This window comes from Suillus subalutaceus (genome assembly GCF_016647625.1).
Source record: "Suillus subalutaceus strain FC151 chromosome Unknown DFJ58scaffold_3, whole genome shotgun sequence".
Taxonomy (NCBI): Eukaryota; Fungi; Basidiomycota; class Agaricomycetes; order Boletales; family Suillaceae; genus Suillus; species Suillus subalutaceus.
This window is the reverse complement of record NW_024540252.1, coordinates 849,010-870,741: the sequence shown is the minus strand read 5'-3', so window position 1 is coordinate 870,741 and position 21,732 is coordinate 849,010. Positions and strand designations below refer to the sequence as shown.

The window sequence follows — 21,732 nt, the reverse complement described above, 5'->3', positions numbered from 1 at the left end:
CATGTCCAATGTTATTTCAGACATACGCTTCGGGGCTCAGACGGCGTTGTCATCGCTACAAACAAGGCTGGACCGATGATGTGAGTGATATCATCAGGCAAGTCAAAAATTACTTACTGATCTACCCAAGCGGGCACGCTGTTGTGGATGCCCCTCAAACACTGTTCCTAATCGACAACGTGATGAACGGATTTAGCTTGCATCGATTAGAAGATGGAGCATGCATCCGTACCTACAATACCAACCCAACCAAGACATTCCCGAAGCAGGTCGTTTTTGGTGAACAGGCTACCCTAATCGTTGGAGGCAGTGACGCAGGAACTATTCATATTTTTGACAAGAATGAAGGTACCCTTAGGCAAGTATTGCAACATGCAGACAGGGGGCGAGCGCAAACTGTAACGGTGAGGCATTTTCATCAACTAATGGAATGTGAGTCTGACAGATACAAGACGTATGACAGCGTGCACCATAGCCTGATTTTTGGAGCAACATCTACCAATGACGCAGAACCGACCATCTCCATCTGGTGTCGCAAACGTGCGACATTGCCAAGCAACCGTCCACTTGGGTCAGCGATCAAGAATTTCATGCGGGGAGTACTCCAGCTGGCTATCGCAATGGTGATAATAGCATATGTCATTAATATAGTACGTCATAATATGGGATGCGAAGCACTCACTAATCAGAATGCAGTGGATTGGTCAAACGTCGGGGATCACATTGCTGGGAAATGTCTGGCGGGAGTATTCAAAGTTGGGGGCTCGAACGAGTGACTTGACGAATGCTGACATCCGTTCCTTGGTAGAACAATATATTGAGGCGCAGAGAAGTGAAGAACTGGAGCGATCGCGAAGCTCGGGAATGAATCACAGGCATGGTGGACGAGCAAAGCTGCAAGAAGAGCGACATGCGGTCATTCTGCTCGGCAATTAACGTTAGATACTATTTAAATATCAAGTGCATGCTTACCTGTCCAAATTTTGGGCGGAAAGCGGGCGTCCAACACAGACGCGCTGCGAGAAGAGCGACATGCGGTCATTCTCTGACCGGCAATTAACATTTGATACCATTTAAATATATCAAGTGCATGCTTACCTGTCAAAATTTTGGGCGGAAAGCGGGCGTCCAACATAGACGCGCTGCAAGAAGAGCGACATGCGGTCATTCTGACTGGCAATTAACGTCAGACCTTTGAGCGGCGGAATGCGAGTGTCCATCACAGACGCGCTACAGCTGCATACATTGATGCGAAATTAATACACTACTCTACAATACATTGCGATACAAACTCTACACTATCTACACTACGAACATAGCGAAGCTTGGCATGGAAGTCGGAAAGAAAGCCAGTTCACTGAATGAACGCCTGCTATATAGTGAACGCCTTGCTACATAATTACATAATCAAACTCCGCCAGAAATTCGAGTGGCCATTTTGCGCCCACTGCCAGACCGGCATCGCCCGCTGAGTTTCAATCTATAGTCATTCTGTATATCATGGCTTCTGTCTACCTTAAGTGGTTTTCTTTTCCGATTCCCATACATTGATAGCGACAGTACTTGTACAGAATATTATTATAGTAGTAGTGGACCTAACAATACTTAGAACAAAAAAACGCTATGGTCCACCTCCCGCATAATAGACAATTCGCTGTGTCCACTGTGGCCGCTGTGGTCCACACTGCAGTCGTTCACTATAAATACTGGTCTCGCGCCTTCATGGTTTTCTTTCCGCTACAACTACCTCGATACGACAGTATTACTAGTCTTTACGTAGACTTAGCTATTGAATCTATCAAATCTAGTATGTGTGATGTTCCAATTCGCGTTATCATAATGCTGAACCTATTCTATAGACTACAGAAACCATGGCCAAACGTGCCGCATCCAATGATGGTGCACCTACCTCGAAGCGTATCAGAATTGATGACGGTGAGTAGCAACACGTTATCGCCCTATAGATTTATTCATGAGCGATTCATAGGGAATCAGACAATACCGACAACACCACTAGCGGATAAGCATGCATGGGCGATTTTAGAGCAATTCCTTACCACGGACATGACGTACCCTCAGATGGAAGACGCTCTACTATCGTACCTCGGCGATCAATATTCCGCAGATGATTGGAAGGAATCCCGAGACGCGTTATTTTCGGGTGACGGTGATGACGAGCTTGCCTTGGCAAACCTACGTGCTGTTAAGGCAAAGCACATACATCCAGCCTTATCCGCTCCCAAGGATTCTTCCATGGCCGACAGGCGATCGACCAGTGCGCGCATTCAAAGTTCACGTAGACGAGCCAAAGTAAGCGAAAGTATTTGATTATATTATTTTCACATGCTAAACAGCCACTGTATCAGTCGAAAAATCCCTACCTCGATCTGGCTGCTGCAGACGACGACGACGACGAGGAGGAGGAGGAGGAGGAGGAGGAGGAGGAGGAAGAGGAGGAAGAGAACCACAACAAACCCTCGGAGTCCTGGAAGGTTACCTCCTTGCCAGGACTATCATCGGCCGCCAGGTTTACTGCAGCTATCGACGAAATCACGAATCGATTCGAAGGCACACAACCTAGCCCATCACAAGATCGTCAGACTATTCCCACCTCGATATCTGGCCTCATCCCTTTAGCTGGATTGCAGGACGGGAGGATGTATCTTCTCCATGTCCAACGTAAGTCTTTCTATCGATGTCATATCATTCGTAACTCATCAATTACAGGAAATGTCACAGATTATATCGCTGCACACCTTCGGAGGAAAAAATTTGCCGTCAAGGTGTCAGCTTGGATAGCTGGCCAGCTGTATGTGGTGGCAGACAGCCCCAAAACCATCGCAGATTCGCTTCCTTTCTCGCTCTACCTCGCCGTGAAACAATATCTCGTCATAACGGATGAGGAACGTGAAATGGTCGAGCGTTCTTGCAGCAAGCTTCCCATTCCAGCTTGGGTGAGGATCAAGCATGGCAAGTATAAGGGCGACATAGCCCAAGTCTTCGATTCGGATTTGCCGAATGATTTGGTTGCGGTCTTGGTTCCCCTACGAGATTTCCCATACCCCATGTCCCGAGGATCTCGGTGTCTACTCGACCGATCCCGCCTTCCGAACGGGGACGCGGTCTCCAACATCTATCGCGATGACGAAGTTATAGGCTGCAAGTACAAAGGAGAGAGATACTACATGGGCCTCCTACTTCGCAACTTCCACCGCGATCGCCTAGAACGTGTCGTCTGCCCTCACGTTAACGACATTGAACTCCATTTGCGATCCGGATGGGACAAGTCATTCCTCAAGAGCACTGTTGTTGCGTTTTCGATGCAGTTCTTGCACGCAGGCGATTGGGCCAAGATCGTCAAAGGAGATCTTAGTTCAGAAGTCGGGATGGTCACCTCAACCGACCATACTGTCGGTTCTGCCACCTTGGATTTGAGCTTGAGTGGACACCGAAAGGAAGTAGAATGTCGATTGCAGGACATAGAACGCGTGTTTCGGATCGGCGACACGGTTCGAGTTGTAGCAGGTCCATACTTCGGTGTGGAGGGGCACATTATTGAAATGGTAGATGATATATTTCGTCTTTGTCAAGATGTCTCAAAGGAAGAGGTGAGGGTCTATTTTCAATTCAGATTTGGCGAAATCATCTAATATAATGCATCATGGCAGGTGGAAGTTTCAAAGTACTATCTGGACCAGCGCCCTCTGACTCACACGCGGCAAGAACGACCACCAACGCAGCAACTTTTTACACCTCCCGCTGATGTTGAATCAATTCAAATAGGGGATTGTGTAGAAGTACTTGTGGGGGAGCATATAGGCAAGTGTGGCATCGTGCGTTGGCTGCCCAAGGGAGGAGGAACTCTGTGGTTCCAGGACGGAACATTGTACATTCCGGTTCCCATTGCAGTAGTTCGGCGGACACACCTCCCACACCTTCAGACATTACAGTTCACGAAAGACAAGGGCTATGATGTCAAACCTGGAGACATTGTAAGAGTCGCCCGTGGGCCAGAATATCAGACGAAAGGGATCGTGCGAAGCGTCGACTTTCCGAATGCTCGTTTGACCCTACTCTCTGACATCGATCATTCACTCGTCAGTAATATCTTCCTCAACCTATGTATATCTATGAATAACTGACTTCTGGCAGGTTGATGTTCCCATCTCTTTCGCGATGAAAATACACAACGCCAGCCTGGATTCCTTCAAACAGGACATCGGCCAAGAAGTATTCATCATTGGGGGTGACCGTAAGGGTTACCGAGCTACGCTCTACAGCCTCGCCGTAGAGAAATGTACACTTGCTGTGCATGGGCAGCAACGCACTACAATCCCACTCCAGAATGTTGCCACAAGGTAAGCAGCACGCGTATTTTCACAGCGGACTAATTGCTCATATGTGTGTTTAGGTACGGAAGGAGACTAAACGGTACGATGCTCGAAGGAATAGACATGTTGTCTTTCTGTGAGATGCGGAGAAAATCGTACCTAGCCCCACAACCTCGAAGCGTCACCCCCCCACCTGAGAAGGCTCACTCTAGCTCATCGGTTGCAATTGCAGCTCCTGGCACGTCCTCATCCGCCTGGACCAACTGGACCACCAGCCCCGATGATCAGGCTAGCAGTCCTTTGCCCAGCATTAATCCCAGCACTTTGACTGCCGATCCGAATCCCTGGACTGTCGATACTGGCGACACACTAGATAACATTGATTCTCGATCGGAGAAACTCGAAGAGGGTGAGTCCACCCGGGGAGCCATCCATAACATTTTGCTTATTTTATCGTAGGCCCGCTAGCTTGGCTAATGAAAAAGGAATTTTCCTCCAAGCTCACCACGTATCACGTGATGTTAAAAGTCTCGCCCTCCTTTATGAGAGGCAGGCTACACAATCGATTTGTGTCAACCGCTTGCCCTGATCCCTTCCTCGGTCTGAATGGACCCGCCCCCGAGGGCTGTGTTGCAGTGTTCTGTTCATCGAACGGTGCAGGCGCCGCCATTCAGCACTATCACATACCGATCACAGATCTAAGCCGAGCTCCTCCTCGCAAAAAAAATCAAGAGTGTATTGTTCTAGATGGGAGTCATCGCGGTTCCATCTCTACTATAGCTAAGTGCAACCTTAAGAAGAACACCGTGGATATTGCAGTTACTCCTTCTACCTTGGTAACTTTACGTTTTGATCAGATCTGTCTTGTGGAGAAGTCACGCGCTACTATGTGATACCATTATACCATTACCACTACCTTGCCGTTCAATACCATTACCATTACGAAAGCACCCTGCGCGACGAATACCTGATGACTGCTCACCGAGCGCCCACCGAGCGCCCAATGAATGCGCACTAAGATTCCCCATTGCTTAAATTTCGCATTTTCTCAAACTCATTTGAACGTAAGGTAAATTTAAAATTTTCCGGCGTGGCAACACGTCCGTTATTATATAATATTGTGTGGAACATTTTTCTGCAGCTCAAAATTTCGCATTTATCTTTGGACGAACAAGTTAACATTTAAACCAATATTTTTCGAAAAGTGAAAATTTTCGAGTTTTTCATGCATTTAAATAGTTCAAAATTGGTATCAAAATGTGTTATTTGTGCTTTGTCATTCGAAATTTGCCATTAATCCAGTGATAAAATTCAATGTACGAATGACTAATTTGTCATTCTCATTTCAATCAAAATCTTGCCTAAGGGAAAACTCTGAAACCGCCGGTGTGTCAACACGTGAGCCGTCCATCATGTGACATTCACTCACGGACAAGTTCCTCGACGTTCAAACGTTTATATCTCGAGGCAATCTCAGGTGTCCTGGCCAAATTGAAACTTTACCTCAACAGAATTGAAGTCTGTTTTCTCTTGGACTGCGCGGGTTCGAAACCTGCTGACAAGGTTTTTTCTCTCGGAACACATCTTGACATTCACTCATGGATGGTTCCGTCGGAGGTTCATCTCAACTCTCTTAGCCAAGTGGTTAGTAACAGAATCAAAATCTGTTTCTCTTGGACTGCGTAGGTTGGAAACCTGCCGACAACAAGTTTTTTTTTCTATCTATCAGAACACCTTGACATTCACCCACGGATGATTTCTGTGAGGCTCATCTCAACTGGTCTTAGCCAAGTGGTTAGCACAATAGAATCAAAATCTGTTTCTCTTGGCTGTGCACAGTCTGCAGGTTCGAAATCTGAACGACAAGTTTTTTTTTGTCAGAACACACCTTCACATTGACTCGTGGATGGTTTCCTCGGAGGTCCACCTAACTGTTCTTAACCAAGTGGTTACCACAACAGAGTCAAAATCTGTTTCTCTTGGAGTTGGTTCGAAACCTGCTGTCAACATTTTTGCGGTGTATAGATCTTCAGAGGTCCATTTAACCAGGTCCAGTCATTGCGCCGAAACCTCCTTTTTGTGTGATAGTCTGTCCATGAAAAGGAACTTCACGCCTCGCGGGGGTCGTCTCAGAAATATAAGATATATCCTCGAGGTGCGTACGTGCCAACCCGGATTCTCGACAGACTGACCAAAACTGCCGGGATTCACCATAATCGAAAAATGCTTGCAAGCTCAGGAAAATGATGTAACCTCCCCACCTTTAGCTTTGTAGTCATTCTCGGTTGCATTGGAAGAGCCAGCGACCGAAGGGGTGTCCATCGATGAGGCTTCAGCGAGGCTGGAATGATTGAAAGTGGCAGGCCGGGCCATGCCATCGTTCTGATGTGTGTGGTTTGCGTGCGCTCCTGTTTTGTGTCGCCGAGGCGGAACCATTTTTTTTACTTTCGATTGCGGCAGAAAGACCTGGGCACCGGACAGAGATGCCAACAGAGAGGTCAACGCGAAACTCTAGAACACCCCATAACGGAAAGCTCAAGACACCATGCAGGAGTGGTCCACCGAGGCATGCATAACGGAAAACTTAAAAAGGGGCTCAGCGAGAACATTTCTAATATAGACCTTGCAAAACGTCCGAGTCTGCGATCGGGAATTGTACCAACCATTAACCGTGCCAATGCTGTCATGTTTATGCTTGCGGAATTATGCGGATGATTTAAAAGTAGAGGCCTTGCAAAACGCAACAAAGGCAACAGGTTACAAGATGGCACGAAGATATGGTAGTGATAACGGACCGCACAAACAAAAACAACCGAATTATAGATTGAAAGAGCACAAAACGTGTCGGGACTGAAGGCACAGCCAACAATGACTAGGCAGGACTAGGCACGAGATCAAGTTCGAGTCGATTTCAGAAAAGAACAAACACTGTAAATCCTTTAAATCAGTTCCACTGGAAGGCATACCTATTTATGTCAGAAGCTTTCATTCTTGACCGCCCAATTTCTGTCCTGTGAGCGTCTCCACGTGCTGCATATTTATCCATTCTTATCTCGTCAAAAGCTGTTTCTTGCCGCCTTCCCCTCAACTCATGTTTAAGCAGCTAGCAGGGTTTTTGCTCCCCACGGAGGAAGTCGAAAAATGGGCCACACGTATCAATCCAGATTGGCGAACTAAATGCCCGGATCGTATCATGGCTGGGTTCGTTTGCGTGAATCAGAAAGTCATTCGCGACCATGTTACAACCTTCGATGGCGGGCCATACCTCTACCTCACTGATGCATCATCTAACTCTCAGGACGAGGTGATCATCATCTACGTCACGCAGGGGTACCATTCAAGCAGAAAGGTGAACTTTGAGAGAGGTGAAATAGAGTGTCGAGCTTGGGATTATCTGAAGAAGGAAGATGTGGACGTTACCAGACTGCGCTTTGTGAGCATCATGGGTGTTCAAGATGACTTGATTTACCGCCGCGTCGCCTACCGCCGAAGGACGACCGGTGTCGCTGAAGGCCAACTCAAACGTCTCGTAGTTACGTGACATCACTGACACCCCGGTCAGGCTGATATCAGCATCCGATCGTGGTCCTTGCACCGGTAATTGACCAGTACTGATGATGTTATCAGTACCCAGCTTTTTTAATGATGAACTTTCTCATATGTGGAAGAGCCCGTGGGATCCTCTCATGCCCTGTAAGTTGTAGACCCCCCTGGGTTTCGACAAGGACAGTGAGACTAGTATTGGCGAGGACAGCTCGATCGCCGCTAATTTCACGTGAGGGTGAGAAGCAGTTTCACAGACGAGAGCTGATTAACGGCTGAGTGGAAAATGCCAGTGGGAAGTCTCGTCGAATCACGTCTTTCTTGGGACTTGCGAAAGACACGCATGGCGTTTCTAAGGCAGATACCACCCCCACGCGCTGTTAAAATTCTCGATTATCCTAGGTGCGCCGTACCGTGCAAATGAGGCAGCAAAAATAAGCATCAAGTTGGCTTAGGATATTCTTACCGCTGGAAAAGTTCTCCCACTCGGATCAGATAAAAATACCATGAAGCAGCTTCAAAGGATATTGAAAACCCATGTCAAAATCGGCAGTGGATAAAAAAAGACCACCCAACTGACGTTGGAAACGGAGGGTACTTATGTGGTATAGGAGGCACATGAGTATTGCGCTTTTGATGGCCTACGATCTGGGAATAGTTCAATAAAGCCGCTTGTCAACGACACGATCTGATTTGACTTACATTGACAGCTAATCTGTATAGGCCCAGTATCAGCGCCGGCAGTACAAACGGGAAACGATAGCAGAGACGGCAAGCCTTTTGCAAGATAAGACGTCAAGCGTGTGAAGTCGAAGTGGTCGAAGACTCGGACTCGGACAGGGTTCCGATATGAACGACGCGGCCCCTTCATCTACGTAGAAGTGCACGGGCCTCTGTAACGTGGTATTCATCCTCAGGATGAGGACGGAACTGTTGATGAACGGCCGGTACTACCGTAGCTAGGCGAAGTTTGATACTTGGTAGTATGCTTCGGAAAAAGCATTACATACAGCTAGCGCTGAGCGCTGAGGAGCGGGACCCCCTGGTGTGATTGTCGCCAAAAAAGGAAGGTGCTGTAGATTGAATACCACCAAAGAGCGCTGCTTTCATGTGGGACTTGTGGGGACTTTCACGCGTCGACTACTCACCTTTGCAACCACTTACACCACCACCACCACCAACATAGAGTCATGCCCCGCGCAATCATATCTCCTTCAGTCCTTGCCTCTGACTTCGGGCAGCTCAGTGCGGAATGCAAGAGAATGATTAAAGGCGGAGCGGAATGGCTGCACATGGGTACGTTTACCGACAAGTGAAGCTTTAGTGAGACAGTCCTCATCGCTACCTCACCTTGTGCAGACGTCATGGACGGGTAAGAAATGAGATTAAATACTCTTATCCGATGTCAATTTGTCCCAATCCAGCCACTTCGTGCCCAATATCTCGATGGGTTAGCTCACCGTCACGCTCGTTTGCTTGCGAATGGTTCTCACATGCATGCAGGTGCACCAATTCTGTCTTGCGTCTATAAAGGCGTCCCGGGCATATTCATGGATTGCCATATGATGGTTGCACAGCCCGAGAAAGTAAGCACATCTTATCAAACTTGATCGACATGGCAGTAACCGATATCGGCATCTGCCTCAGTGGGTTAACGACATTGCAGACGCAGGAGGCTCGCTGTATTGTTTCCATATCGAGGCCACGTGTGAGTAATCTCGCCTCCTATCTTCTCCTGATGACCTTAGCGCCTTGCGCAGCCGATGCTATTTCACTTATCAACGCCATACATGCGCGGAACATGAAAGCAGGGGTGGCTATTTCCCCGGACACGCCATCCACGGCCATCACAGATGAAATAGGCGCAGCAGCGGATATGCTCTTGGTTATGACCGTTTACCCTGGTGCGTCGCATTATCGATGTTTTGATAGGTCACCTCACGTGGCATAGGACGCGGTGGTCAAAAATTCATCGAGTGGTGTGTACCGAAGGTTGCGGAACTGCGCGCACGCTTCCCAGAAAAGGACATCGAGGTCGATGGCGGTGTTGGACCCAAGACAATCGATATCTGTGCCGATGCAGGTCAGTGCTGCTAAGGAATCCCCTAGACGATCGATTGACTGGTCCGCAGGCAGCAACGTCATCGTGGCAGGAACTGCCATTTTCAATGCGCCAAACCCGGAGGACGTCATCACTTCACTGAAAGCTACCGTTAATACCGCTCAAGCGAGGTTCTCGAAGTAGATAGTAAAGGTATTAAACTGCTGATCGCACAATATGTATTGAGTAATTAGACTTTACGGATTCATGTCCATTGAGGCAGCACAATCTATGTTATTAAAGTAGACTAAGATTGGTCCTAGCATGGCACTATGGCCTGAACCAGAAAGGCAGTAAGCAAACTGCTTGACATGTCCACGAAAAGATCGGCAAATGGTAAAGGTATGGACAGTGAAAGGACCGGGATCAGAAGGCTAGGTATCCAAACAACTTGTCGTATTGATGTCCGAGTCTGAACCAAACAATAACAAAGGTTGCAGTTGCATTTATGATATGGGATCGTTTCAGATAATGCGTTTGATATTGATTATAAGATTGCGGGACCATGGTCGACGGAAAGCCGCAAGGGCGGAAGTGATTCAAGGTCACCATTGAAGCCATTCGCCGTACATGTTTGGCCTCTCTCCACGAATGTAAGACTCGAACGTTCTCTTGAGGACAGTAGCCCAGTCAAGATCGCGTTTATCATCAGCGACCCGATCAGTGGCATCCTCTGGATCAATATCGGGTTCTGCCGCTGCACGGGCAGCCCTCTCGCCAGCTGAAAACCTGGGGCCTAGGTCAGGCCAGTTGCGAGATGCATCGAATGGCTTCCACCTGAGTCATGATTAAGCACGGTATGTCACACAGAAGGATAGCCTACTCACCAGAAGTTATGGAAGTGATAAGAGAAAGCACCTTGGAAGAAGCCTTCAAACCCTAGTGCTTGAGGAGCAGCACTGGTTTGTGCAGGTGTGTCAAAGAAGTCCGAGAACCTATGAGAAATGGATGAGTAATCTACGACATGAGAACACGAAACTGCATACGTACTCTTGGAAGTATGGTTGAGGCGGTCTTTCGCGTTGATAGTACTCGGTGTTGAGCCACGCAGAGTCAAACAGGGCGTCAGGTAGTCGTAGCAAAAGACCCTCCAAGTATGCGTCTTTGGTATAACGAGATACCGTCATAGGGTGGAAGTCGAGGCCGTTCTTCAGAGCAGTGCGGAACAAGAATGACCCAAGGGCAGAGTTCTTGTTCATGCGCAGAACGGCAGTATTGTATTTCTCCAGCCGCGACCACCTATACGCAAACGCGCCCTTCCAACCCCAAAGTTCCTCCCAGTCCCGCAAGAAGATGGTGTCTGCATCAAGGTAGATACCACCGAACCGATGACAGAGGACAAATCGCGCCATGTCAGAGAGGATAACTGAGAGGCGGTCATATGAAGACGAAGATTTCGAACCAGTACGGTTAAGCATATCATCTTCATCCGACTTGTTCTCACCAGTAGACAAAGGCTTTGCAGAAGGGTCGGCATCGGTGCTGTTGGTCGAATCCTCTATAGCACCAGTACTGGTGGCCTCAGCACTTTTCGACTGTGACTTCTCGGCGGGCACACTGACGATGTGTCCTCCTGAGTTGAAGAGAGTCTCTCTTAACTCACGCCACTCGTCCTTAAGTTCTGGGATACCGTCAAGTTGGTCTGTCGTATTCCAGAGTTTGAATTTGATAACGTCCTTGAAGCGATGATGTAAGAAAGGGGCTGCCCAGGGATTGGTCTTGAGCCCTTCATACATGTCGCTCAAAGCGGAAGGGTTGGGGACAGACGCTGCAGGACCAGGGTTGATCCACATCCAGAATTCAGGGCGGCAAACATTAAGAGTGTCGTCATCCTTCAGATGCAGACCGACATTCTGCGTGAAGAGGAAGGAGAGCAAAGCGAGATATGGCTTGTCGGTGAATGGGCCAGTCCAGAACATGTGGAAGAGACGTGGGTTTTCAGGGTCGCAAGGTGCCGGAAGACTTGAATAAGGTGTATGTTGCAAAGGGGTACGGAGAGGTAACTGTGTCTCCCAGTCTACCCCTACCTTCTTTCTTAAACCTGCGTTAGGATCCGTCTCTCCACCACCTGAAGCTAGTGGACGGGGTGGAGCAATGGGATTGGCCATAGGGATGGAATCCGTGAAGGGGTCTGTGAAGTTCTCCTTTTCTTGTTCCATGTAGATGTATTTCCATTCGTCCATTTCGCCTCGCCTGAGTCTCTTGCCATTGTCGAGGCCTGCACCTATACGCAAAACTTCGAGGCAGTCACGTACATACTTTGGAAACATTAGTGGGTGAAAAAAAAGGGAAGCAGAATGCGTACTTTGCCCTGTGAGAAGTCACAATGATCCATAATGGTGTCTAGGTCAGCGACGCTGCCCGGTACAGGACGAGGTGGATATGCAATATTGGGGGGCATGCTTTGTACATCGAGATAAACGCGTCGTGGTCCATCTCCACGCGTGGTTGTAGCTACAGGGCCTGGAGGAGGCCTGAATCGTGAAGGAATCGTTGGAACTTTTCGTGGAGGAAGAGCAGGGTTGAGTGGTGGAGTGCTGAGTCCGACCTGCTCGGGTACTAAGAGAATTTATGATCAACACGTATGATTACGACAGCAATAGAGATGAGGCGCACTCTTTGCATTACTTGGATAATGGCCGCTATCTATTTCCCATTTCCAAATTCGCTGCAAATCTTCTCGCCCAAAGACAAGGGTAGAAGACTCCCCAAAGTTGGTAGTCCACTGTTTTTCCTCTGCGCCGAACCGACGCGCAAAGGAACATACTGTGACAATGGAAGCAATCAAGACTACGCAGAGCAGTATAGGCCCTCGTCGTCGTCCGAAACGCGAGATACTGATCTGGCGGACACGATTGGGATTTGGCATGATTAAACGAAGGCGACGTGAGTGTACGCCGGGGATTGGGACTGATACTGGGACTGTCCAGGACATTGAACGGGAATGTCGATGCATTTTCTCGCTTACAGCGGAAGAATAAGTTGGAAGAGAGTTTGTTAAACGACTCTTGTCTAGAAAGCCATTCCCGCGTTGGGGAGTAAAATAATTAGAAGACGCCATTTCGTCCAGTAAACGGCGAATTCACGACGCTCGTGAGGACGAGCAACTTTTAAGAATATTGATGTAGCAGAGAAGCGTAGGGATCCGTGGGAATTTATCATCTCTGCTGTTAACGGGCATAGCTAAATGGGTGTGAGACTTCTAGGGCCGAAGGCGATACCAGCAATATTTAGGCTGGCACTGGCACGGGCTGTTCAGCATCATCCGCAGCCTCAGCGCCAGCAATGACAAAAATAATCACCACAGCATATGCATTCAGCTCTCCACTATTTTTCGATACACAACAGCATTTTGAGCTAACTTATCATTAAATTACACGTCTTTTGATAGCATCTGTCCAAAGTTCGCGCCAAATAGATCCGCATTGAAAATATCTTTCTGTTTAGATCGTCACCACCGCAACCATTCACCATACATATTTGGTCTTTCTCCACGGATGTAGGCCTCAAACGTTCGCTTCAGCACAGTCGCCCAGTCCAAATCACGCTTGTCATCGGTTATTTTGTTGCTCCAATCATCAGGATCTGCATGAGGGTTGGCAGCAGCACGCGCTGCCCTTTCACCACCTGCAAATTTAGGCCCCAAGTCCGGCCAGTTCCTCGCAAGATCGAATGGCTTCCACCTTTCACAAAGATATCAACAAGGGTGTAATACGAAAAACGAAATATACTCACCAGAAGTTATGAAAGTGATATGAGAATGCTCCCCTGAAGAACCCTTCAAATCCGGTGGCCTGCGGTGCAGCACTCTGCACTTCTGGAGTGTCAAAGAAATCAGCGAAGCTACGTGGTGGATCATCAGCAAATTGCAACCAGAATTATTTTCAGGAACATACCCGGCGAAAAAGGGGTACGGTGGCCTTTCCATTTGATAGCCTTCCGTGTTTAGCCACGCTGGGTCGAATAGCGCATCAGGAACACGTAACAAAAGGTTCTCCAGGTGCGCCTCTTTAAGGTACTTAGAGACAGCGACAGGATGAAAGTCGAAACCGTTCTTCAATGCGGTACGGAAGAGGAAAGAACCAAGGGCAGGAACCCTTGTTGAGATGGAGTACAGCAGTGTTGTAGTCTTCGTGATAGGACCACCGGTAGGCAAACGCGCCTTTCCATCCCCAAAGCTCCTCCCAGTCCCTCAAGAAGATGGTATCAGCATCTAGGTAGATCCCTCCATAGCGATGAGTGACGATAAAACGTGCCATGTCAGACAAAATCACGGAAAGCCTGTCATAAGTCGCTTCCGATTTCGAACCAAGGCGATGAACCATGTCACCGGTTTTAGATAAGGTAGCATTAGAGCTCCCTGCAGGTTGCTCGGCAGGTACGCTCACAGTTACACCTCCTGAATTGAAGAGAGTGTCCATTTTCCTCCACTCGTCTCTCAGTTCAAGGTTGCTATCAAGTTGTTCCGTCGTGTTCCAGAGTCTGAATTTGATAACATTCTTGAAACGCGGATGAAGGAAAGGTGCTGCCCATGGGTTCGTCTTCAGTGCGTCGTACATATCTGTGAGCGCGGTGGGATTGGGAACGGCCGCTGCAGGACCAGGATTAATCCACAGCCAGATCTGTGGACGACAAACGTCAAGCTCTTGCCCCGGTTCAAGATGGAGGCCAAGATTCTGAGTGAAAAGAAAGGATGACAGCGCGACATATGGTTTCTCGTTGAATGGACCTGCCCAAAACATATGGAACAGGCGGAGATTTTCAGGATCACAAGCAGTCGAACGGTTTGAACCCACGCTTGGCTGCTCGGGGGGTGGGAGCTCTAGTGGACGCTCCCACTGAACGTTCCTCTTCTTCATCAATCCCGCATTGGAGTTTTGGCGTCCAGTGGGGTATGGTCCAGCAGGCGCTATAGGTGCAGCCTGCGTAGCGCGGGGAAAACTTTCTTCTTCTAGTCGATCCTCTTCCATAAAAGCGTATTTCCACTCATCCACTGATCCTCGTCGAAGTCTTCGGCCATTATCCAAACCAGCTGAGACGCGCAAAAATTCCAAGCAATCGCGGACATACTACGGAACAACGTAAACATGTGCGTAAGATCTTCGCGAATGACACACCTTGCCCTCTGAAAAATTACATTGCTCTAGAATGATATCTAAATCTGCAATGCTGCCAGGGGATCGGTCTAGGCGGGTATGCAGCGCCGACAGACTGCTTCTGATTTTCAAGATAAGTCCTACGGGGACCAACTCCCCGTGTAATGGTGGTTACTGGCCCTGGCGGGGGGCGTAAAGGGTGAAATGAGTGTGTGTGCCTTTGCTGGAGGCAAGGCTGGATTCAAAATAGCGGAGGTGAAACCAATCTGCTCGGGTACTCAAAGCAAGTCAGCCCCATCTGGCATAAGAGCCGAAAGCACGTTGTCGCTTACTCTTCCCATTGCTGGGGTAATGTCCGCTCTCGATTTCCCACTTCCAAATGCGTTGCAAATTCTCTCTGCCAAACACGAGGGTTGAATCCCTGAACGGAGGTGTCCAGTGTGACTCTTCAGTACCCAACAACATGAGGATGATCACGGCAATGGCAAAGACTACGGTAAGGAAAGCAACACATCGACAGATGAAACCTCTTCGTCGACCGACTCGAGCTAGTCTGAAGCGAGGCCCGGGGCTCAGGGATTCGAGACGTATTCGGCGCGTTGAACCTGTCATAGGCACGAGCCATTGGCTACCACTGGACTGGAGATGCAATTTTTCGCGAACAGCAGAGGAATAAGAAGGAAGATGAGGATCATAGAATGGTCGGTCGCGAGTAGTATCACGCTGAAATCCAGGGAAATAACGAGTTGCCATCGCGTTCAGGCAGTGATTTTGAGTTTTGTGAAATAGTCGAGGAAGAAATGAAGGAAGGATGAGAACTTCGGGCCACAGGCGTCCGTGTCCGAGCCAGTACGTCAATACTTACTATGATAGTGGAGTAAAGGAAGTGAGCATCAGGTCATCGCGTACAAAAAACCTGCAAGGAAGATATTTTACCGGTATCAGTGACGGCCTGCGATGTATGGACCGCTCTATGGGAAAGTTGACATCATACCACGAAGATGCGCAGTTGATAGAGACATGAATAGAGTACCGTGAGTAGCTGAGTCGGCGGATGTAAATCGATGAGCCGAGTCAACGTCAAATGCCAGAATGTACATTGTTATATGCATCATAACCCACACGCTACAGTATGTTTACAACAAAGTCTAAGGTCTCAACTTCAATCATCTAGCTAGTTTGCTCCCAGGGACTGCAACTCAAAATCAGCAGGGTCAGTAGGAACCGACAAGATGCGCATGGTGTTGGTATGGCCTAGACCTCCCTTCCAGCCTTGCACAGCGATGACGGTAGTTCCCGTCTTGATGATGTTCAACGCAAGCGCGTTCTTCAAGCCAAACCGGATACGGTTGTCAACCTGGATAGAATGTCAGTTTCAGTTCAAACCCAATCAAACACGGGCGCATGCTTACATCTTTCTGCCACTGACTCTCATGAACTCCACGCGGCTCAGGGTACCAGAATGGATAACATCCACGGTGGAGATGGATCTGGCGCGCAGTCTGCTCGTTCCGAGTGACTTGAAAAGGCGGTTGTGTTAAATATGTAGATGGTAATCAAAGGACACTTACCTGTGATGATGGGCACTCTCGGGCGGTATTTGGAGATCAGACGAGCAGTGTTTCCGCTTGTGGACAGTACAATGATGGCGCTCGCATTTTGCTCCGAAGCAGCAGCGACCGCAGCAATCGCCACAGTCTCCACAGTCTCGGTGGGACGAGGCTGGATGCCTCGCAACTCGTCGTACAGAGGTGGGTAGCAAATCGCTGCCTCGGCCAGCAAACATGTCTCAGCCATCATGAGAACTTCACATAGCGTCAGCCTCGTCATAACCATCATACGAAAAACACTCACCAGATTCTACGGGATAATTCCCCTTTGCAGTTTCTCCGGACAACATGACGCAATCGGAACCATCAAGGACAGCATTGGCTACGTCACTGATTTCGGCACGAGTGGGCCTGGGGTTGTACTGTACGATCTGAGCAATGCTCATAGGGAAATAGGTCGATTAACACATACCGTCATTGACTATAAGTAGCGTGTATTCAGCGAACGTACTATCGCACGACGAGCGATCTACGTACCTCGAGCATCTGGGTTGCCACAATGACTGGCTTCCCAGCGATGTTGCACTTCGCAATCATCATCTTTTGTGCCAAGAAGACTTGGCTTGCGGGGATCTCGATACCGAGGTCACCACGAGCAACCATAACACCATCAGTTTCGCGCAAGATCTCGTCAAAGTTTTCAACACCCTGCTCGTTCTCGATCTTCACGATGATTTTGATGTTCGCACCATCTGGCCCCAGAACTGTACGAATGTCTTTGACATCCTGGCCGCGGCGGATAAATGACGCGAAGATCATGTCAACACCGTTCTTGACACCAAAAAGCAGGTCCTTTTTGTCCTTCTCCGAGAGAGCAGGAAGGTCGACATCGGTCTTTGGAAGGTTTACACCCTTGCGAGAAGAGAGAGTCCCATTGTTCAGGGCACGTACGCGAACGCTGGAGCCCTCAATAGACAAGACGAGGAGAGAGAGAATACCTAGACAGTTATTGTATAAATGAACAATTCAAGAGGGATCACAGATAAACCTACCGTCATCAATGTAGATGAGCTTTCCGGGAGCGGTGACCTTTGGCAAGTTTTTCTACAATAATGTATTAGTGTGAAACGCACAAACGAGTATTTCCTGCGCACGTAGTCAAGCCATAGGACCTTGTCGTCGCAAATCTCGTTGTACTTGTCTTCTGTCGAGATGACGAATTCATGGCCAGCCTTGATGGGCACCTGAAGGTGAAAGATGATGTCAGTCACCTGGTGGAGTCAGCGATAAAGATCAGACGCATACATCCTTTCCATCTCTCATCAAACCCGTGCGGATTTCGGGTCCTTTCTGTTACCAGCCAAATATCAGCATAAATTTGTAACACGAGCGCAGGAACCTTACTGTGTCCAAAGCAATCGCAACAGGTCGTCCACTGGGATCCGCTAATATGGCGCATCAGTCTGACATGATCGTATACTCAGATAATTCGTAATCACCCGCAACCATCTTTCTTGTGTTATCGATGACACTCTGGTGGTAATCATATGAACCATGAGAAAAGTTCATGCGAACTTGGGAAGGGGGGTGAGTCAATCGTCGTAGAGATAGGATGTGCGATCATCACTGACCAACGTTGACACCAGCGCGTCTCAGGGCAGCAAGTTTCTCGACGGTGTTCGTGTTCGGACCTAGAAATAATCAGCATCGACTAAACATCGACGATCACACAGATCGCGCACCGATAGTTGCGATGATCGAAGTCTGCAAGGTTGTAATTAGACAAAGGATGGAAGGTTGGGAGACGACTGACCTTGCGAAGGAACTTGGTGTCAGCTGTGGGCTGGGGGGCATTGGAGACGCTCAAGGTGGAGTTCCACTCGAGCTGCGATCGGATACCATCGTAGGTGAACATCTTGTTGGTTCTGGCGATATTGGATAAGAATCGATTATGTGAATTTGAGACCGTGCACTGGACTGAGGAAGAAAGATAATTATCAGCACTCGTACAAGATATAAGTCTTTTAGCGCTAGAGAAGAAAAAACCAGTGCGGATCATACGATGTGGTTTTTGCTCGGGTTCGGTGGACTTACCTGATGATGGCGCGGTTAAGGGAGGAATATTCAATGTCCACCAAATTTCCACTAGTGCGTTTCGCTAGTGTATTTATCTATTCCTTTAATCAATAAACTGATCTCATCGATTGTATGGCTTTATTAATTGTTTCCTTGATTGAGCCCGCACCAATCGCTCGTTCCTCGATCGTGGGTCGTACCCATGCCAGGCCGCCACCTAGCAACATTTTGACACGAACGTTCGAGCCATATCGGACGATAGCTAGCAAGTATTGTAATTAAGCTAGCAAATATGGACCCATCATGAATTGACAATACGATAAAAAACCTTGCCAGCATGTCTGGCTTACAGAAATCCACTCAAGAAAATGAACCGGTAGAAAGAAGGGTAGGTACGGGAAGTGCTAGAATTCGGGAGCTTGACGACAGCAATGATCTGAAAGAAAAGACAGAGCGAACGAAGAGCAACAAGCAACGAGAATCGACGACAGCATATCTGAATCAATGTTACATTACTCTTAACGTCCAACCATGTAAACCTCCATCAGCCGCAGCCGCAGCCTGCGCCGCAGCAAGCCAGCTAGCATCAGCTGACCCCCCTGGCGGTGCTAGAACACCACCAGGTGCCATCGACCCTAGTTCCATAGCCTGAAATACGTTTTCGCAACTGATCGTTCGTCCAGAGTGATAACCAATACCATCCGAGGCGCGAATGAACAACAGGGGAAGACTCCGGCCAGCAATGGAAGGTGGAGGGTGTGATTGTGAACTACTTCCATTGGGCCCGTCAAGCGGTGTTCCGTGTTCGCTATGTTGCGGTGATTGCCGATGGATGAGACCATCTGGAGTCATCACGCTCGGAGTCATTACATCCTCTTCGAGCGCCTTCATAATCTCAGCCAATGAAGGCAGCTCTACTGTCACGATGGTGTGCAAAGGTGGCTGAGTGAGATATCGTGATGCAGCGTCGGCAGGGGAATTTGCAACGTCTTCACCTCCACCCACCACTACCTCATTAGATGAACCGGACATAGCAGCACCGAAAGCGGCAATGTTAGTCAACGGTCCTGGGGGAGCAGCCTGATAGAAACGAGCTCTGAGAGGACCAAGGCCACCTAAATACACGGTCAGTGGCATCTGTGTCCGTGTCTTTGGGTCTTCATAGAAGAAGTGCGACACGGTCATTTCGAGTATGTTGTTCGTTGGTCGGTACACTGGTGCCGTGAATAGTGTCGGAAAGGGTGTGATGGGCATTTCGGGTATTGAATTACTATGTTGACCAAACGCATCAAAGAATGTATACTGGAACTTGGCTATGGTCCAGCATTGTTAGTGCAATCCAACGGCTCAATGAAAAGTACCCACAAATGCCCACAATTGTCCAGCATAAATAGTCATCTACTTCATCGGTCAAGGTTCGCACGCCATCTTTCATCTCATCTCGTATGCGAGGCGATTGGAAGATCAAGGGGTGTGTCCCACCCTGAGTCGGTGCTCCTGGGACTGATGGGGTAGAGTTCGGAGCGCCGGGGATGGGACCGGCGGCAGACAAATAATGTCTTGTGCCATCCTGATTTACTCTTTGCAGAGCAATTTTCTGCATCTGACTTACAGGTCCACCATCCTCAGCAGATACACGACCTTTGTCTACTTTGCGAATGATAAGGGGTGACGTGGCGATATTAGACAATGTGTCGGAAAGGACAACCTCACAGCCGTAAGTGACAGGCTGCGGACCGGCTGAACGTGAACGTGAGTAAAACATGTATAATACTTTCCAGTCACGTGAGCACGCACCATTGGTGGGCGGCGCGTCATCGGGGCGTCGCACTACGTTCACATTGAACGCAGACCAAGTGACATTACTTGCACAGAGCTGAGAGTTGTCGATAGTCATATACTTGGTGCGTACAGTCTGTGAATTGATCCTGTTGAAAAGAGACACAGGACCTCCCGCGAGGATACACGAAGAGATGTTACGCGTTTTTGCTGTCTTCTTCGAGGGTTTAGATATAATGGTTACAGGAGCTGAATCAAAGGTGGCCCAAACACGTCCTGGCGTTCCATCAGCGCTGCTCTCGCCTGATAAAGCAGAAGGAGGAGGCTCTATTATGTCGAGGGACAACTGGAAGCTCTTTGCCTTTGCAGTGCCGGTCACGTGCAAGAATTTGAAGCTTCCGGTCATGTTATTGTCCAAATTAGTCTTTTGGTCCAATGATCGTTCACCCTGTTCGGAGACAACTGACATGGCGAGTTGTTGGGAGCGCATTTGCCATACAGGACCTTGAATATGCACGACGGGGGGAGGGCAAAGGAAGCGTTTCTCGCTACCATAAGATTTCTGTGCAACAGCGGCGTGCAAGCACATGACGGTTGTCATTTGAAGTAGAGGATGCTGGTGCTGCTGCGCCACATGTTCGCGAACAACAGGCCGACGAATTTTTGGGTGTGGATCGTCAGGCTCTGTCTCGTCGAGTTTGCGCTTACCACTCTTGCCGTTTGAAGACTTGTTTGGTGTACATATATGAGTGCTACACTATAGTGATGCACTTTGTACTTACCTGGACTAATGTGGGTGTAAGATGGGGGGAAGAATGATGTGGCTGAGGTGAAGGTTGGACAGGGGGGATACCCCATTGATGTAATGAATCCGGAGCTGCTGAATCTTTTCGGTTCGCGGCAAGTAGAGATTGAAGAGACGCGTTCGGATCGGTGTTAGAGAGAATAGAAGGAGGAGCGGAAGTTACTGGAGGTTGTGAATTAGGAATAGCATTGTTGTTTGATGATTGAATATGGTTTGAATGCTGAAACTGTTCACCAACTTTATTGGCAAGTATATGAGGAGGAGAAGAGGTAGGGTTTACAAGTAAATCCAAGGTAGATTGTATGGGTGATGTTGGAGATGAAGTGCTTGAATTTTTATTCAGCTGCTGTTGAAGAGCAGCTTCGGGCATTTGGATGTGTGAAGAAGAGTAAGGATGGAAAGTCCTCATAACAGTTTCCCGCCCGATGTTGGTAGCCAGCTGTGGGAATCG

The 21,732-nt window shown here is 48.5% G+C and overlaps 6 protein-coding genes across 6 annotated transcripts; 2 read left to right on the top strand and 4 right to left on the bottom strand.

The window, feature by feature from the left end:
- Nucleotides 1-1,871: 1,871 nt before the first annotated feature.
- Nucleotides 1,872-5,224, top strand: DFJ58DRAFT_721477 (uncharacterized protein; the record flags this gene model as incomplete). The annotated part of the gene is made up of 8 exons (XM_041384808.1): nucleotides 1,872-1,935; nucleotides 1,988-2,310; nucleotides 2,367-2,679; nucleotides 2,728-3,608; nucleotides 3,669-4,097; nucleotides 4,153-4,358; nucleotides 4,412-4,740; nucleotides 4,791-5,224. The coding sequence occupies 8 exons, from the start codon at nucleotides 1,872-1,874 to the stop codon at nucleotides 5,222-5,224; spliced, it is 2,979 nt and encodes a 992-aa protein (XP_041250720.1).
- A 3,772-nt stretch (nucleotides 5,225-8,996) lies between these two features.
- On the top strand, nucleotides 8,997-10,188 carry DFJ58DRAFT_757276 (ribulose-5-phosphate 3-epimerase). Its single transcript, XM_041388192.1, has 8 exons — nucleotides 8,997-9,170; nucleotides 9,234-9,246; nucleotides 9,299-9,324; nucleotides 9,378-9,460; nucleotides 9,522-9,582; nucleotides 9,635-9,778; nucleotides 9,826-9,957; nucleotides 10,007-10,188. Exons 1-8 carry the CDS (start codon nucleotides 9,065-9,067, stop codon nucleotides 10,117-10,119), a joined length of 678 nt encoding a protein of 225 aa, XP_041250719.1. The 5' UTR covers nucleotides 8,997-9,064; the 3' UTR covers nucleotides 10,120-10,188.
- Nucleotides 10,189-13,116, bottom strand: DFJ58DRAFT_903323 (uncharacterized protein). Its single transcript, XM_041394854.1, has 5 exons — nucleotides 12,592-13,116; nucleotides 12,281-12,534; nucleotides 10,966-12,233; nucleotides 10,803-10,910; nucleotides 10,189-10,752 (listed from the first exon to the last, which is right to left on the bottom strand). Exons 1-5 carry the CDS (start codon nucleotides 13,034-13,036, stop codon nucleotides 10,521-10,523), a joined length of 2,307 nt encoding a protein of 768 aa, XP_041250718.1. The 5' UTR covers nucleotides 13,037-13,116; the 3' UTR covers nucleotides 10,189-10,520.
- Nucleotides 13,117-13,270: 154 nt separating this feature from the next.
- On the bottom strand, nucleotides 13,271-16,104 carry DFJ58DRAFT_757271 (uncharacterized protein). The gene is made up of 8 exons (XM_041388191.1): nucleotides 15,404-16,104; nucleotides 15,247-15,348; nucleotides 15,188-15,224; nucleotides 15,093-15,144; nucleotides 14,119-15,044; nucleotides 13,872-14,072; nucleotides 13,711-13,818; nucleotides 13,271-13,658 (listed from the first exon to the last, which is right to left on the bottom strand). Exons 1-8 carry the CDS (start codon nucleotides 15,822-15,824, stop codon nucleotides 13,427-13,429), a joined length of 2,079 nt encoding a protein of 692 aa, XP_041250717.1. The 5' UTR covers nucleotides 15,825-16,104; the 3' UTR covers nucleotides 13,271-13,426.
- On the bottom strand, nucleotides 16,105-18,853 carry DFJ58DRAFT_757267 (pyruvate kinase). Its single transcript, XM_041388189.1, has 15 exons — nucleotides 18,716-18,853; nucleotides 18,435-18,598; nucleotides 18,364-18,385; nucleotides 18,253-18,312; nucleotides 18,121-18,195; nucleotides 18,026-18,066; nucleotides 17,927-17,971; nucleotides 17,776-17,865; nucleotides 17,674-17,725; nucleotides 17,159-17,619; nucleotides 17,094-17,102; nucleotides 16,926-17,043; nucleotides 16,643-16,876; nucleotides 16,484-16,590; nucleotides 16,105-16,428 (listed from the first exon to the last, which is right to left on the bottom strand). Exons 2-15 carry the CDS (start codon nucleotides 18,534-18,536, stop codon nucleotides 16,246-16,248), a joined length of 1,599 nt encoding a protein of 532 aa, XP_041250716.1. The 5' UTR covers nucleotides 18,537-18,598; nucleotides 18,716-18,853; the 3' UTR covers nucleotides 16,105-16,245.
- A 36-nt stretch (nucleotides 18,854-18,889) lies between these two features.
- Nucleotides 18,890-21,732, bottom strand: DFJ58DRAFT_757265 (uncharacterized protein). Its single transcript, XM_041388188.1, has 4 exons — nucleotides 21,259-21,732; nucleotides 20,495-21,203; nucleotides 20,063-20,437; nucleotides 18,890-20,010 (listed from the first exon to the last, which is right to left on the bottom strand). Exons 1-4 carry the CDS (start codon nucleotides 21,688-21,690, stop codon nucleotides 19,205-19,207), a joined length of 2,322 nt encoding a protein of 773 aa, XP_041250715.1. The 5' UTR covers nucleotides 21,691-21,732; the 3' UTR covers nucleotides 18,890-19,204.